Below are 13,724 nucleotides of genomic sequence, written 5' to 3' on the forward strand. Positions count from 1 at the left end.
TGAGTACAGGGAGCAAGAGCTTTCTCTGTGGTTGGTTACTGGTGAAAAGAAGACAATCATTGGCAAAGTCTCTGACCACACCACCCAAGTCTTGGAAGGCAAACGCAGGGACTGTGAGAATGAGGACCCTAGGCCCCCTGTAGGAGAGGATCTGGTTCGAGACCATCTTAAAAACCTAAACGTACACAAGTCCATGGGACCTGATGAAATCCATCCGCAGGTCCTGAAGGAGCTGGCGAATGAAGTTGCTAAGCCACTGGCCATCATATTTGAAAAATCATGGCAGTCAGGTGAAGTTCCCGATGACTGGAAAAAGGGAAATATAACCCCCATTTTCAAGAAGGGGAAAATGGATGACCCAGGGAATTACAGACCAGTCAGTCTCACCTCTGTGCCTGGCAAACTCTTGGAGCAGATTCTCCTGGAAGGCATGCTAAGGCACATGAAAAACAAGGAGGTGGTTGGTGACAGCCAGCATGGCTTCACTAAGGGGAAATCCTGCCTGACCAATTTGGTGGCCTTCTATGATGGGGCTACGAAACTGATGGACAGGGGCAGAACAGTTGACATCATCTACCTGGACTTGTGCAAAGCGTTCGACACTGTCCCACATGACATCCTTGTCTCTAAATTGGAGAGACATCAATTTGATGGGTGAACCACTCGGTGGATAAAGAACTGGCTGGATGGCTGCACACAAAGAGTTGTGGTCAATGGCTCAATGGTTTGGTTGATACGTCAGAGGGAAGGGACGCCATCCAGAGAGACCTCGACACACTTGTGAGGTGGGCTGATGCAACCTTATGAAGTTTAACCATGCCAAGTGCAAGGTCCTACACCTGAGTCGGAGCAATCCCAGGCACAGCTGCAGGTTGGGCAGAGAAGAGATCCAGAGCAGCCCTGCAGAGAAGGACTTGGGGGTGTTGGTCGATGAAAAAATGAACATGAGCCAGCTTCAGTGTGCGCTCGCAGCCCCGAAAGCCAACCGTATCCTGGGCTGCATCAAGAGGAGCGTGACCAGCAGGTCGAAGGAGGTGATCCTGCCCCTCTACTCTGCTCTCGTGAGACCTCACTTGGAGTATTGTGTGCAGTTCTGGTGTCCTCAACATAAAAAGGACATGGAACTGTTGGAACAAGTCCAGAGGAGGGCCACGAGGATGATCAGGGGACTGGAGCACCTCCCGTATGAAGACAGGCTGAGAAAGTTGGGGCTGTTCAGCCTGGAGAAGAGAAGGCTACGTGGAGACCTCATAGCAGCCTTCCAGTATCTGAAGGGGGCCTACAAGGATGCTGGGGAGGGACTCTTCATCAGGGACTGTAGTGACAGGACAAGGGGTAATGGGTTCAGACTTAAACAGGGGAAGTTTAGATTGTATCTAAGGAAGAAATTCTTTACTGAGAGGGTGGTGAGGCACTGGAATGGGTTGCCCAGGGAGGTTGTGAATGCTCCATCCTTGGTGGTGTTCAAGGCCAGGTTGGATGAGGTCTTGGGTGACATGGTTTAGTGTGGGGTGTCCCTGCCCATGGCAGGGGGGTTGGAACTAGATGATCTCAAGGTCCTTTCCAACCCTAACTATTCTATGATTCTATGATTTCAGAATGACAGAATCATTGCACTTTGAAGGCGAGTCCCACATCCCAAAGCAAGATTAACACTGAATTTGGGCCAGGCTAATCTGGGTTTTGCCCCGCTGGGTCTTGAACATCTCCCAGGATGGACATCCTACAATTTCTTCAGTTTCTTGCCCCAGTGCTTGCTTAGCCTCAAAACAACTTTTTTGCCCCTCGTAGCCAGTTAGACGCTCCTTTCAAATAATAACCATAGAGTCTCATTTTCCTGTTACACACTTCAGTGCAGAGCCTGTCTCTCTTCTTGGTAATGGTACTCCACTTTGGTGCTGGAAGGTTATGTTAGGTACTCCTGACTTTCTTAATTAATGCCAGCTTCTGAGAGGAAGAAATGTTGGAATGATTTTAAGGACAACCAGTGAGCAGCGAGGCTATCGGGAGGTGAATGGTGTGTGATAATGAGAACTTTCATATACTTTTGGGGAATACTTGAGATGCTGGCGTAAGCACCTGAGCAAGTGAATTAATTCCCTTCAGACGCTGTGTCAGCCATTTCCAGTGTAGGTTTGTAAGTGTAAAGTCAGTCCAACAGGATTCTCGCAGGCCACTCAGTAAAGCCCAGAGTGCAAGATAGAGCTGAATTTGGATGAACAGCAAAACAGAGCTAATTTTTTGCAGCTAGAGCACTGGGTTAAATCTGAATTCCCTGCTCACATCTCCGATGCAGACAATCTCCCCCTAGGAACCTTTATTGACTCGGTGACATCAATCTGCGCATCCATAATTACAGTCTACATGCTATTACAAGGCAGCCTTGCACAAAAGCTCATGCAGTCCTGGGAGAATCACCTAGGCCTACAGCGAGCTCCATCGCAGAAAATGCAAATCTCTTCACAGATAAGAGACATCTTCCTCCAAATAGAGACGAGCTCACACCCACCTTGTTAATAACAAGTTATACTGCAGCAAGATTACACAAAATTAACCAGCAGATCCCACAAGAGTACTGTCAATCTGCCACACTTCAAGGTACGTGCAATCTGGGACTGCTGCGAAGTCAAAGACTGTGGACAAATAAAAACAATGTCTAGGGAAGGCGAGAAATCAGCATAAAACCCCTACTTTAGTTAGACTAGCAAAATGTAAATGCCAAACCCCAGCAATATTGATACTGTAACCTTTACACAAATAACACCCAGAAAGTGTGTTCCAAATACTAGGAAAGTACCAACTATCCATACAGCAGGAAGGTGTGTAAACAAATAGCACTGCCAGGTATTGTGAAATCAGGTATGTCAGCAAACCCCATACTTTACATTTTACATGGACATTTTTATCCCAGTTAAAGGAGAATAAACCCTTATTGGAAAGATAATTATTTTTAGTGCAGCTGGTGAACAGTTTTGATCAAGGAGGAGGCTCCGTGTGTAACACCTCTGGAATGCGGCCACTTCAGGCGATGGGGACCTGTGGCAGAACGTGTGCTTCTACAGAACTGCAGTAGCAGCAGCAGTGGCTCCCGCACTCCTACGTCCCCAGGGCTCAGCAGGGCTCACTGCGCTGTGAGGGCCCAGCGGTTGCGTCTCCTTTGCAGTCCCCCCAGGACAGAGACCGGACTGGAGGCACGGAGGGACCCTCCCCGCAGAAGGTGCTCCCGCCGGCACGGACCTACCTGAGAGAGACCCGCGGGGCTGCGGGCCTTCATGGATGCGCCGGAGCTGCAGCCTGAGGCGAGCGGAGCGCGCCGAGCACGTGCTGCAGGCGACGAGCGCCGCGCGGGCAGAGGTGTGAGGGGCGGTGACCGAGCGGCGCGTGCCGGCCGCAGCCCGCGCTCCCGCGCACTAACGGTTCTCGCGGCCCCGGCCAGCGGCCGCCCCCAACCCCGCGCGCCCCGGCCCCGCGTCTTTGTTCCGAGCGGCGGCGCGGGCCGGGGGCGCGGCCGGGGCTGTCGGCTCCCCCCTCTTCCGCCCCTCGAGAAGGGCCGCGCCCCGCCGCGCTCATGGCGGGAGTGTGGGGAGCCCCGCCGCGGCGGGAGCTGCCTCCGGTGCCCCTGGGGGCCAGACAGCCGGATGGCAACGGTGGCCGGGGTACGGCGCGGTGAGGGGCGCTGGTGGCCGGCGGGGGCGCTGTGCGCGGCCGCGGGGCCTGGCAGCCCCGGCGGCGGGCGCCGAGCGAGGCGGGCGCCCGCAGCCCGCGGAGACCCTGCCCGGCGCGGGTCGGAGCTCCGCGGGCCCCCGCGCAGCTCCCGGGCAGCGGCTCTCCGCTCGGCGGAGCCCGCCTCGCCCGGCCCTGGCCTCGGGCCGCCGCGGAGCCCTCCCGCTCCCAAACTTTGCAAAGTCTGCTCGCTCCGCTGCTGGGGCGGCGGCAGCTGCTACGGCAGCAGCGGGCGGGGGCGGCGGCGGGGGAGGCGGGGGAGGAGGGGGCGGGCCGCGGGCCGGCGGCGGCGGCAGCAGCATCAAAGAGCCTCGATTCCTGCTGCCCTGGGAGCCATGCGCTGCGGTCTGTAATGTCAGCGGAACAGGAGAAGGACCCCATCGCGCTGAAGAGATCCCGAGGTACGGGGGGGCCCGGGCCGGGCATGGGGGGCGGCCGCTGCTGGGGCCTAACTCCTGTGAGGGGAGCCGGCGGGCGCAGCGGGGCGCGAGCAGCGGCTGGACCGGACCGCCGCTGCCCTCCGCGCTCCCGGGCCGGGCCGCCCGCGCCCACGCCGCGGTGCCTCCTTGCGGCTGGCGGCGGGGCCGGGGGGGCTCGGCAGCCGCGCTAAGTTTGCACGGTGGGGCCCGGCCGGGCTCCGCGGGCTCCCGCAGCGTCCGGGCCTTGAAATGCCAAACTCGGGCTCGCCCTGCGCGCAGCTGGGATCGCGCGGGGACGCGTGCGGTGCGTGGTCATGTCCCGTGTTTTCTTGGATGTGCTGTCCATTAGTATGCAGCGTGCATACTGCTGGTGCAAGGGAATACGTCGGCAGTGCCACATGTCCGAGTTAGTGTTGATGCAGAGCCCATAAATTACACTTGAGTGTTTGCTCTTCTGCCCCTGCTCTTGTTCTTGTGCTTGGTTCTCGCTGAGGTTTTTGTTTTTCGGGAAATGAAAAACCTGTCGAAATGTTCTTTATCAATAGCACTGTTGTATGGCTCCAGTGAGGTTTGAAGTACGCATTTGTTTGAAATGTAAGGAGAAGGGTAGAAATACAGTATCTCTTCCGACTTGGTTGTGCAGCTGACTTTAATGGCAGTAGCACATCAGTCTATGTAGCGGTAGTTGTGTCCTCATAGTCCTTAAAAACAGAAATGCGTTTCTGAATGAATTCATGAAAGACAGTAGGGTGACTGAGTTGGGTGAAAATCATAGCAAAACGATAAGATATGCAATTTATTGCTTCTCTTCGCCTCGCCTCCTGTTTTGCCCCTGGAATTCTATTGTTCTTGATGTTTTAAGCTTTTTTTCATGGTTGGGTAAGTGGGGAAAGGTGTGAATTCAGCTGGGCGCGTTGTCATTGATTTACATTCTGCTTCTCTGAAACTGTTCTAGTAACAGCTGGATTGCAACCTTGAGAATGGGAGAATGAAAATATGCAGCAGCATTACAAAGGAGACTGGGATTCCTTAGAGTCCTTCACTCTCAAGCCCTGATTCTGCAAATATTTAAGCACATGCAGTTTCACATGCCTGAGTTACCCACCAGGTTCCATGTGCTTACCGCTTAATATCAAAACTGTTTACAGTATCAGGACCACAGAATAGGCTCACCAAATCTGGCCAGAATTAGACTCTTCTTAGTTTTCAGTCTCTAATGAAAAGTTTATTCAGCCATTTATGTTTCTTGGGAAAACATTCTTACAGAGGTAAAGCACTGTTTGAAAAGACTTTGGCATCCATCCTGTAAAAACCTAGACAGAGGTTTGTCAGTGAGAATGAAAAATCTCCATAGTGTATTTGCAGCATGTTAAGTGCGGCATAAATTGCATGCAAAGTCACAATCTCTTAATATGTAAACAAAACTACAGTTGCAGTTCTCCTAAATAACACTGAAAATCTCTTGTGTATGGATGAAGTAAAAAAGAATACGGGACTTCTCTTTCCTAAATGTAAGTGAACAAAATACATTTTCCCTGTTATTTAATAAGGGAATAGTTCTCTGATGTGTATTTCTATCTCTAGATCCATTGCAGATATGATGTCCTAGTCAAAAGAATTGTGGTTTGTTTGGTTTTTTTTTCCTGGAAAAATAGTGTCAAACAATGAATATTTTTTTTAGTGCAATATTCCTGAATTCTCAGTACACTTTTTAATGAAGGTCTGTGTGGTAGGTACCAAAAGTGACTTTCTGGAAAGTTTATCTTGGCTGCAGGAAAATGACCCTCATTCACTCATTTTTGGAGGTATGCTAGGACTAACATTCTGTTTCCTTTCATGTATAAATTAAAGCATTATAAAATCCACAGGGAAAATATAAATTGGTAGGGCTAAATTAAATGATTTGCCTCACACAGCGAGAACTGAGAATATAAAAAAGCTTTGTGCCTTTCCAGATGTAGGACTCTGTTCTGCAAACATAGGCTTGTGACTGGCTTCACCTGTGGAAGTAATTCATGGAGAAATTGTGGAATTTGTCACTGGAATTCTAATATTCATAGGCTTGTGCTTTTGAAGAATGATATCCCAGAGAGAGAATTTTTACGTCATTTTATAAAGTTTTAACTTACACTACTGTAGGGCAGCACTTGCATATGATCCTCAGTTGTTAAATTTATTAAAAGAACTCTGGATATTTGTAATGCTTTGCTACCAGTGGTTAATGTTTCTTATGTATTATGAGTGCAGGACCACAAAGAACAGGAGTGCATTTTGTTCAGTTGTGAGGAATGGTGTTCAGAGTGAAGTCTCCCAGTGAATTTATGATAAATGTACAGGAATGCTGGAGAAGAAGCTAATGGAAAGGGCAGAGTCAGTTTTGAGTAAATATCAAGAAGATTATTTTATAAAGTTAAAATTTAAGGGAGATTTATCATCATTCTTTATGTAAAACTTTATGCTGTAATTAGTATCTGCAGTTAATGCAGTGGCAGTGCTTCACAGCATACTAGGTATACACAGGATCTTGTATTCTAAATCAAGGCCAAAAGGACTCTCTTTTTAAAAGAAGTAGTCCCTAGTTACTCTGATTGTAGCTTATACAACAGCATAATTTTATTTTGAGAAGTTTATTGTGACTTCATGCCCTAGTCTTTGAAATTCAAACTTAGCTTTTGATAGGTGTGGATCTCCGATGCTCACAGATTTGAACAGTGACAGCCAAAGCCAAAAGAAACTTATTAAAGCAGAGGCAGAACTGGATTCTTACTGGGGATAGGACTGCTAAATTCCATGAAACTTCAAAAAAGGAGGTGGGGAGGAAGGAAGTGCTGGGAGTGAAATTTGTCGGGCCCCCTTTGATCAGGGGTATTTGAAATAACTGTTGATATTTCAGTCTGTATACAGTAGGTCTACTTCTTCCCTGAGAGAAGAGATTTTTGCATTACTTTACTGAACAGTAAAAGTTGGTTTAGGTGTCTGCAGGGAATACCTCTTTAACATAGAGCAGTGCAATCTCATACATTATGCTTCTTTGTATAATATTATTGATAATTCTCAGTTATCTTCAGGTAATATTACCTTTGATAATAGAGACAAACCTGTGTGTTCAGCTGTATGCTTGCATCTTGGTTAAAGTTTGCCTTGTATTCTGAATATGAGTTTTAAATAAATAACAGCACATTTTTTAGGTTGGATTGCCTGCTTCTTACTGTTCTATAGTTACTATATGTATGTTAACCATATATGTATGTTAACACATATATGTGTGTATATATACTTTGTTTTTAAAAGAGCAAACAAACTAATATCTTAATGGTCCTGGGGAAAATGAAATTAACATATAGTTTCTTAATGTAATGGTGTTAGTATCTGAACATTTGTTGCTCTTGTATCACCTCAAAGTGATTTTCGTGCTTCAGCTCAGGGTTGTTTTGCATTCATATGAAGGCAGGCCGACTGGGATAGTAAGGAATGTGTTAGGACTTATTTTTTTTTTCCTTGTCTAGAAAGTTAGCCAGAGTTTTAAAGCTGAAAGCCACAATTTATACAAGTTTGAGAGCTGGTTCTGCTGTTAACAAAGATGAGGAAGTATCGCAGATGAAGTACAGATACCTCTTTGGATTGCTCAGTCAAGCCTGATTGAGTGATCAATAAAATGAACATTCTTTATTTCTTTTTGTGCCAGAGCAGCCATGCTCAGTTATTCTGTGAGGTTTCTGCAGAGGACAGGTTCACTTAGAGCCCCTCTCAGTGTTGGCAGGTATCGTTTTGTCTGATCAAATCTTGCATTTAGTGGAATTTAGATCTTATCAACTGCAGATCTGTTGAAACAAGAAGACAGGTTTTCAGTGGGCTTCAGTCATGGATCTACTACTTTTTGCCTTTTCTTTCACGATGTATTGTAATATATTGTTGTATATTGGTACAGTGAGTTTGATAAACGCTGTGTCTATGTAAGGTGAATAGGAGGTGAATCTTAGGCATGGTTTTAAACAGTTCTTTTGAAAGTTTTATTCGTTATGCAAACAAGAAATACTTCTAACTGGTGAAGTGGAGATATTAGAAACCAAGGGACAGGTAAACATAAAATAAATGGAAATGCTTGTTCCAACTCTGAGCATGAATTGGACATTAAAGTGGTAGTAGAGTAAGGTAGCAGTATACAAGGTATGCTTTTACCTCCAGATGTTTGCTTCTTGCAGTGTTAGCCACCAGAACTAGTGCAAGTTCAGTACTTGTAACAGGTATCTGTTGCTATTACAAACAGAGGCAAACTTGAAACACAGTCTGTAAGAAAACTAATGCAGTATTGCACTGATTGAAATTTTGTAGGTGGTGACAGTGGATTGGATGGGTTAGGAGGACCAGGAGTACAACTTGGAAGCCCCGATAAGAAAAAGCGCAAAGCAAATACACAGGTAAATTCCCTTTGGTTCTTTTGATATTGTAATAAATAGTGCACCCACATGTTGTTTGTGGTATCTCACATTGTTCGGAATATCAGTCTGTTTTCACAAACAGCAGTTACATACAGAACATTTCAGTTGTATTGTGAGGTTAGAATCTTCAGAATACTAGTTATTCTCACTGAAGTCATTTTAATCTCTGTAGGTTGCTGAAGACCTGTAAAGAGAGGAGCACAGTGAGACTGCAATAGCTTGTATTTTACCATATGGATTTGATTCTGAGACAAGCTTTCTTTTAATGACCTTGTAGCCATTGGTTGAAATCTGTACAGCATGGGTAGTTGCCATGAGACTATTTTGCTTCTTTCTTTTGTTCTTATATGTGTAGGTTTGTGGGCTAATGGATCAGTACGGTTTCTTAATGCTTTGACCAAACTCTTGGCATATTCCCCAAGTGATTTTCAAGCAAAAGCTGTGAGGCAGGTTCAGCTTCTTTCCAGTGAATCCCTGCAATCTGGCAATTCTATACAGTCTCCATTTCCAGAAAAGGAAGCCTGAGTACAAAACATCTAAAGCAATTAGATATCTGTAGTGTAGAATTTTTCTTTGTGTGTTCATTCAGCTTTGAGTGATGAGAATATCTATTAATTCGGTAGTGCCCAGTAAGAGTGATTTTATTTAGCTTTCTGTTAGGACTATCCAGATTCCATTGAGATGTGGATCTGGTTTCTTAGTTTTTATTGTTTTTAAAGTAGTCATAATGAAAGTTGCTCTGAGAAACATTCAGTCAATTTAAGGTTTTCAGACCTCTTTCCTGGAGCTTCCTTTGCATTGTGGAATGGTGATAACTGTACCGGGAATGCTGATTAGTTTCCTCTCTTCTTACCCAGTTCAAAATCTGCAGCACAGCAGATTTTTTTTTATTATTATTATTAATTTTTTTGGGGTGGGGGGATGGAGGGAGAAAGTTTAATCTTAGTTTATTGGTATTTGGAGGAAATTCTTTCTGTGAGCACAGTTAGTGTGAGAGTGAACCAGGTGGATGTTCCCCTCATGCTACTCTAGTATGGAATTCAATTGTATAGCCACTCTGATAACATTTAAACAGCCTCTGGGCTCCATTAAACATTTAATTATGCTCTGTAACCAGAAATCCTCCTATCTTATACCTATTGACTGTGCTTTGCAGACTGCCCCCAATCACTTGAATGCTCATAAGAGATACCTCCGTTTGGTAGACAGAAAATTCCTATATGCAAACTCCTATATTCTGTGTACGTTTTTTAGGGTTATGGTAACATTAGGTTTGTATATCCTCATAGAAATGGGGTTTCTTAAGAGGCATATATTCAGTAAAATGAGCCCAAAATGCAGCTAAAGTAAATGCTTCAAATCTGCTCTTTCAACCTTTGGAAATATTTTGTGCATGTGTTTAAGTGACACATGGCTTTCTGTATTGTTGTTTTTCTTATGTAAAACATTAAGAAATAGAAGTTACATATCGAGTAGTATTTTCAGAAGCATGGTTGTGTAACTGCACAATTTTTAAACCACTGAGATTACTATAAATCACCATATCATCCAGAGCCCAAACTCCTCTCTTGCCTCTATGCTGAAATTTCATACAGCCTAGCAGGGTATGGTGGGTAAGCTTTATGCAACAGCTGAACAGTTCTTTCAGTGCTAGCACTAATCCAGGACCTTTTGTGGTTGGTCTGTCTTGCAGGGAAATACTAAGACTAATTTAAATGTTCTATTTAAAATATTTTTAGGGATCGTCATTTCCTCCTCCATCTGAATATGCTCCACCGCCGAATCCAAGCTCTGACCACCTTATAGCTGCAAATCCTTTTGATGACAACTATAATACTGTGTCTTATAAACCACTTCCTTCAGGAAATCCATATTTTAGTAATCCTGGTTATCCTGGCTTTGGAGGCTATAACACTTTCAGAATGCCACCTCACATGCTGCCCAGAGTGTCCTCACCATATGGTGGTTCTTACTCCCTCAGAAACCAACAACATCCCCTTCCTCAAAACCTAGTGGGAATGGGTTTTAGTCGGCCCCACTCTTTCAGCTTTGGTCCACACGATAACCCAGGTTTTGGGAATCAACCACCTTATAGTAGTGGTCAGATAAATCAAAATGTCAGTATGCCTGGTCAGCATTTCAGACCAAATCCTGGTGAGAACTTTGGCCATTCTGGTCAGATACCTCACTCTGACGTGCCATCTAACTTTGGTCCTGGAAACAATCCAAATTTCCCAAATTCTCAGCTAGAGTCAAACCATTCTTTTGTTTCTCCACCAAACACTTACAATCAGACAAAATCATCAGCACAAAAGCAAGACTTTAGTCAAGGTGCAAGCAAAGCGTCCAACCAGAACACTACTGCTCATCAGCATCATCACAGGCCAGAGGACATTGTGAGTCAAGGTAACAGCGACCTAAAAAACGTTACTCGAAACAATGTGGTAAACCAGGATAATAGCCATTCTAATAGTGCTGATAACACTAATGCTGGTCACTCAAATGGGACTCAGAGTAAGTCCCGCCAGCCTCGAGGTGCTGCTGAAGCATGCAACTCTGAAAAGAGCAGCAAAACACCCCTTCATCCCAGTCGTCATGGTCACTCATCCTCTGAACCTGTCTATCCATGTGGAATTTGTACACATGAAGTCAATGATGACCAGGATGCCATCCTGTGTGAAGCCTCTTGTCAAAAATGGTTTCATCGGATCTGTACAGGTATGACTGAGTCAGCTTATGGCCTTCTTACAGCAGAAGCTTCAGCAGTATGGGGTTGTGATACTTGCATGGCTGACAAAGATGTCCAGTTAATGCGTACAAGAGAAACTGCAGGGCCACCTGCACTGAATACGGATGGCTAACAAAGTGAATTGGTGGTAGCGGTTGAAATACCTGCTGTGAAGATTTGGTTACAAATTGGGTACTTCACTTTCTGCAGACAATCAGTTGTGTTTAATTGCTGTCATCTTACCTGTTTTCATTTATAAACTTCCATCTCAGCTTTTGTACTCTTAGTTTTGTTCGTGCAAATGTTTTATACAGGAGGGATTTTTTTGTTTTGTTTCTGATTAAACTGCAAAATATAACTGACAACTGATCATAAGTAGGATGTGCATTGACAGTTTTATCGAAGGCAAAAATGCTTGCATGAATAGCCCCTAATTTGCTAGTGTTAATGTGTTAACTAACACTGGCATTTAGTGCTCTGTTTTAACAGTACTATGTTTGCAAGTACTCATTAAATTTTGCTTTTGGTAGGTGAATGTCCATTATGGATGTTCTCGCTATCCTTTCTTTGAGGAGATGCCATGGAGGAATGTGCAGTATTAACAGTTTTTGGTTTGGGGTAAATACAGAGATCTTCACATCTGCTTTTTCCTATTTTTGAAGTAACATAGTATTCAAAAACTGATGACTTCATGCTTAGTAACATAAGGAAACCTGCTAACTCTCTAATACAAAGGCATTTATATTTCCATGAAAAATCAATTGTTTCTCTGACTTCTCAGCAAATGCTTGCTGAAGACTCTTGCTAGGTCTTGCAGTATTTGGAAATAGTTACAAAATATGATGATTACATGGGAAAAAGAACACATCAAGTTTATGAAGTCCAGTGCTTTAAATATAGAGAATACCAAAACTAGGGTTGCATATGTAACCTTAATTAATTTCTCTTAAGCACATACATTAGGATACAGTCTGTGCATCTGTCACAGTTGTGCAGTCATGCATTTCTCTCATCCTTTCTTGTTGATAGTTCTACTCTCTGCCTCAGTGCTGCCTGAGAATTGTGAATGAGCTAGTGCAGGGAAAGCCAAACTCATCTTTAAGGACTTTCAGCTAGTGCCTGCTCAGTCGTCCTGAGCTTACACAGTCCACTTGACATAAAGGAGCATGCAAGGCAATGGAGTGTGCTCAGCACAGGCTCTGCATTAAAAGATAATGTGGCCAGCAAAGTAAAACTGAATTCCTGCCACTGCCTCAGCCAGTCTTGCAGTGAGGTGGTGAGGAAAAATAAAGCTTTTGCATTAGGTGAGTTTACCTTGTGTCAGGAGCAGGTAATCAGAGGTTTAGCTTCTTTGTTAAACTTCATATTCTACTGACAAGTATGAATGGCACTAGAACTTTATGTGTGATACTAACAATTATATTTTAATATGGGTAATTTAATCTTATTCTTGATCTCAACCCCCTTTTTTTTTTCATGTGGGGAAACATCTAGCCTTGAAGATTTCAGCCTTCGCAGTGTGATACAGTTGCGTATGCAACTGAAAATCAATGTTTCTGTAGAGATAAGTGTTGTTTTAACTTAATAAAAGGTGGCACTGTAATAACAGACTCTGCTTGTAATACCCCTGTGCTGGAAACTCTTAAACAGTCAGCAGTTAAATCATATGTCAGGCATTACAGGTATTAGTCATGTTCCTTAATGTGATAAATTGTTCAGGTTTGCGGTGATGAGTGATGTAGGAGCCTCTGTAGAATAGAGTCATCTGTATAAAGAGGGAGGTTTTATGGTAAGCTATGCTAATGAATGAAGAGTGAGGCCTGTTTTCTAGTTCATCCTTGTGTTTGATTTTTAAATGGGCTCTACTGTCATAGTTTCTTAGAAGATACTATGCAGATCCATGTAACTGTCATTGTTTTACTTTAAAAGTGAAAAGTTTTATATACTTTTTTACCAGAGAAATGCAGATTTCCCTCCTTTTTTGTCTTGCCTCTCATTAGGAAAAAGGCAATAATGTCTCAAGTGTAAACGACAGAATTCATACCTTGAGGATTTCCTGTATAGAGATGTAAAGAAAGCGTAAGGCAGACCCAGGGTTCCTGCTTTCATCACCATTTGCTTTATTTAGTACAGAAACTAAATTTTGTTGTTAGAGGTGGGATATTTAAAAACAAACAACAAAAAAACAACAAGCATCTACAAGCAACAATCTAACCTCTGTTAGGTTTATTCTTCAGTAGCTTTCCTAATGACTGACTGACTGTTAGAATTTACTTTTTGTACCTACAGTAGATATTAAACCAAGCCTTGTTTAGATAGATTTGTTCCTCTGGGACTCAATTTAATCTCTGCTAAAAATTGCAGTCTGAAGAGAGTGGAGCTGGTTTAGACCTACAGCAATGTAAATGAAATAAA

General features: G+C 44.2%; 1 protein-coding gene across 1 annotated transcript; it reads left to right on the forward strand.

Annotated features, from left to right (window-relative positions):
* Positions 1 to 4,075: 4,075 nt before the first annotated feature.
* PYGO1 (pygopus family PHD finger 1) lies at positions 4,076 to 11,442 on the forward strand (the record flags this gene model as incomplete). The annotated part of the gene is made up of 3 exons (XM_080626706.1): positions 4,076 to 4,124; positions 8,475 to 8,560; positions 10,321 to 11,442. 3 exons carry the CDS (start codon positions 4,076 to 4,078, stop codon positions 11,440 to 11,442), a joined length of 1,257 nt encoding a protein of 418 aa, XP_080482832.1.
* Positions 11,443 to 13,724: the final 2,282 nt, after the last annotated feature.

Source organism: Psittacula echo (genome assembly GCF_963264785.1).
Source record: "Psittacula echo genome assembly, chromosome: 10".
In the NCBI taxonomy this organism is placed as follows: Eukaryota; Metazoa; Chordata; class Aves; order Psittaciformes; family Psittacidae; genus Psittacula; species Psittacula echo.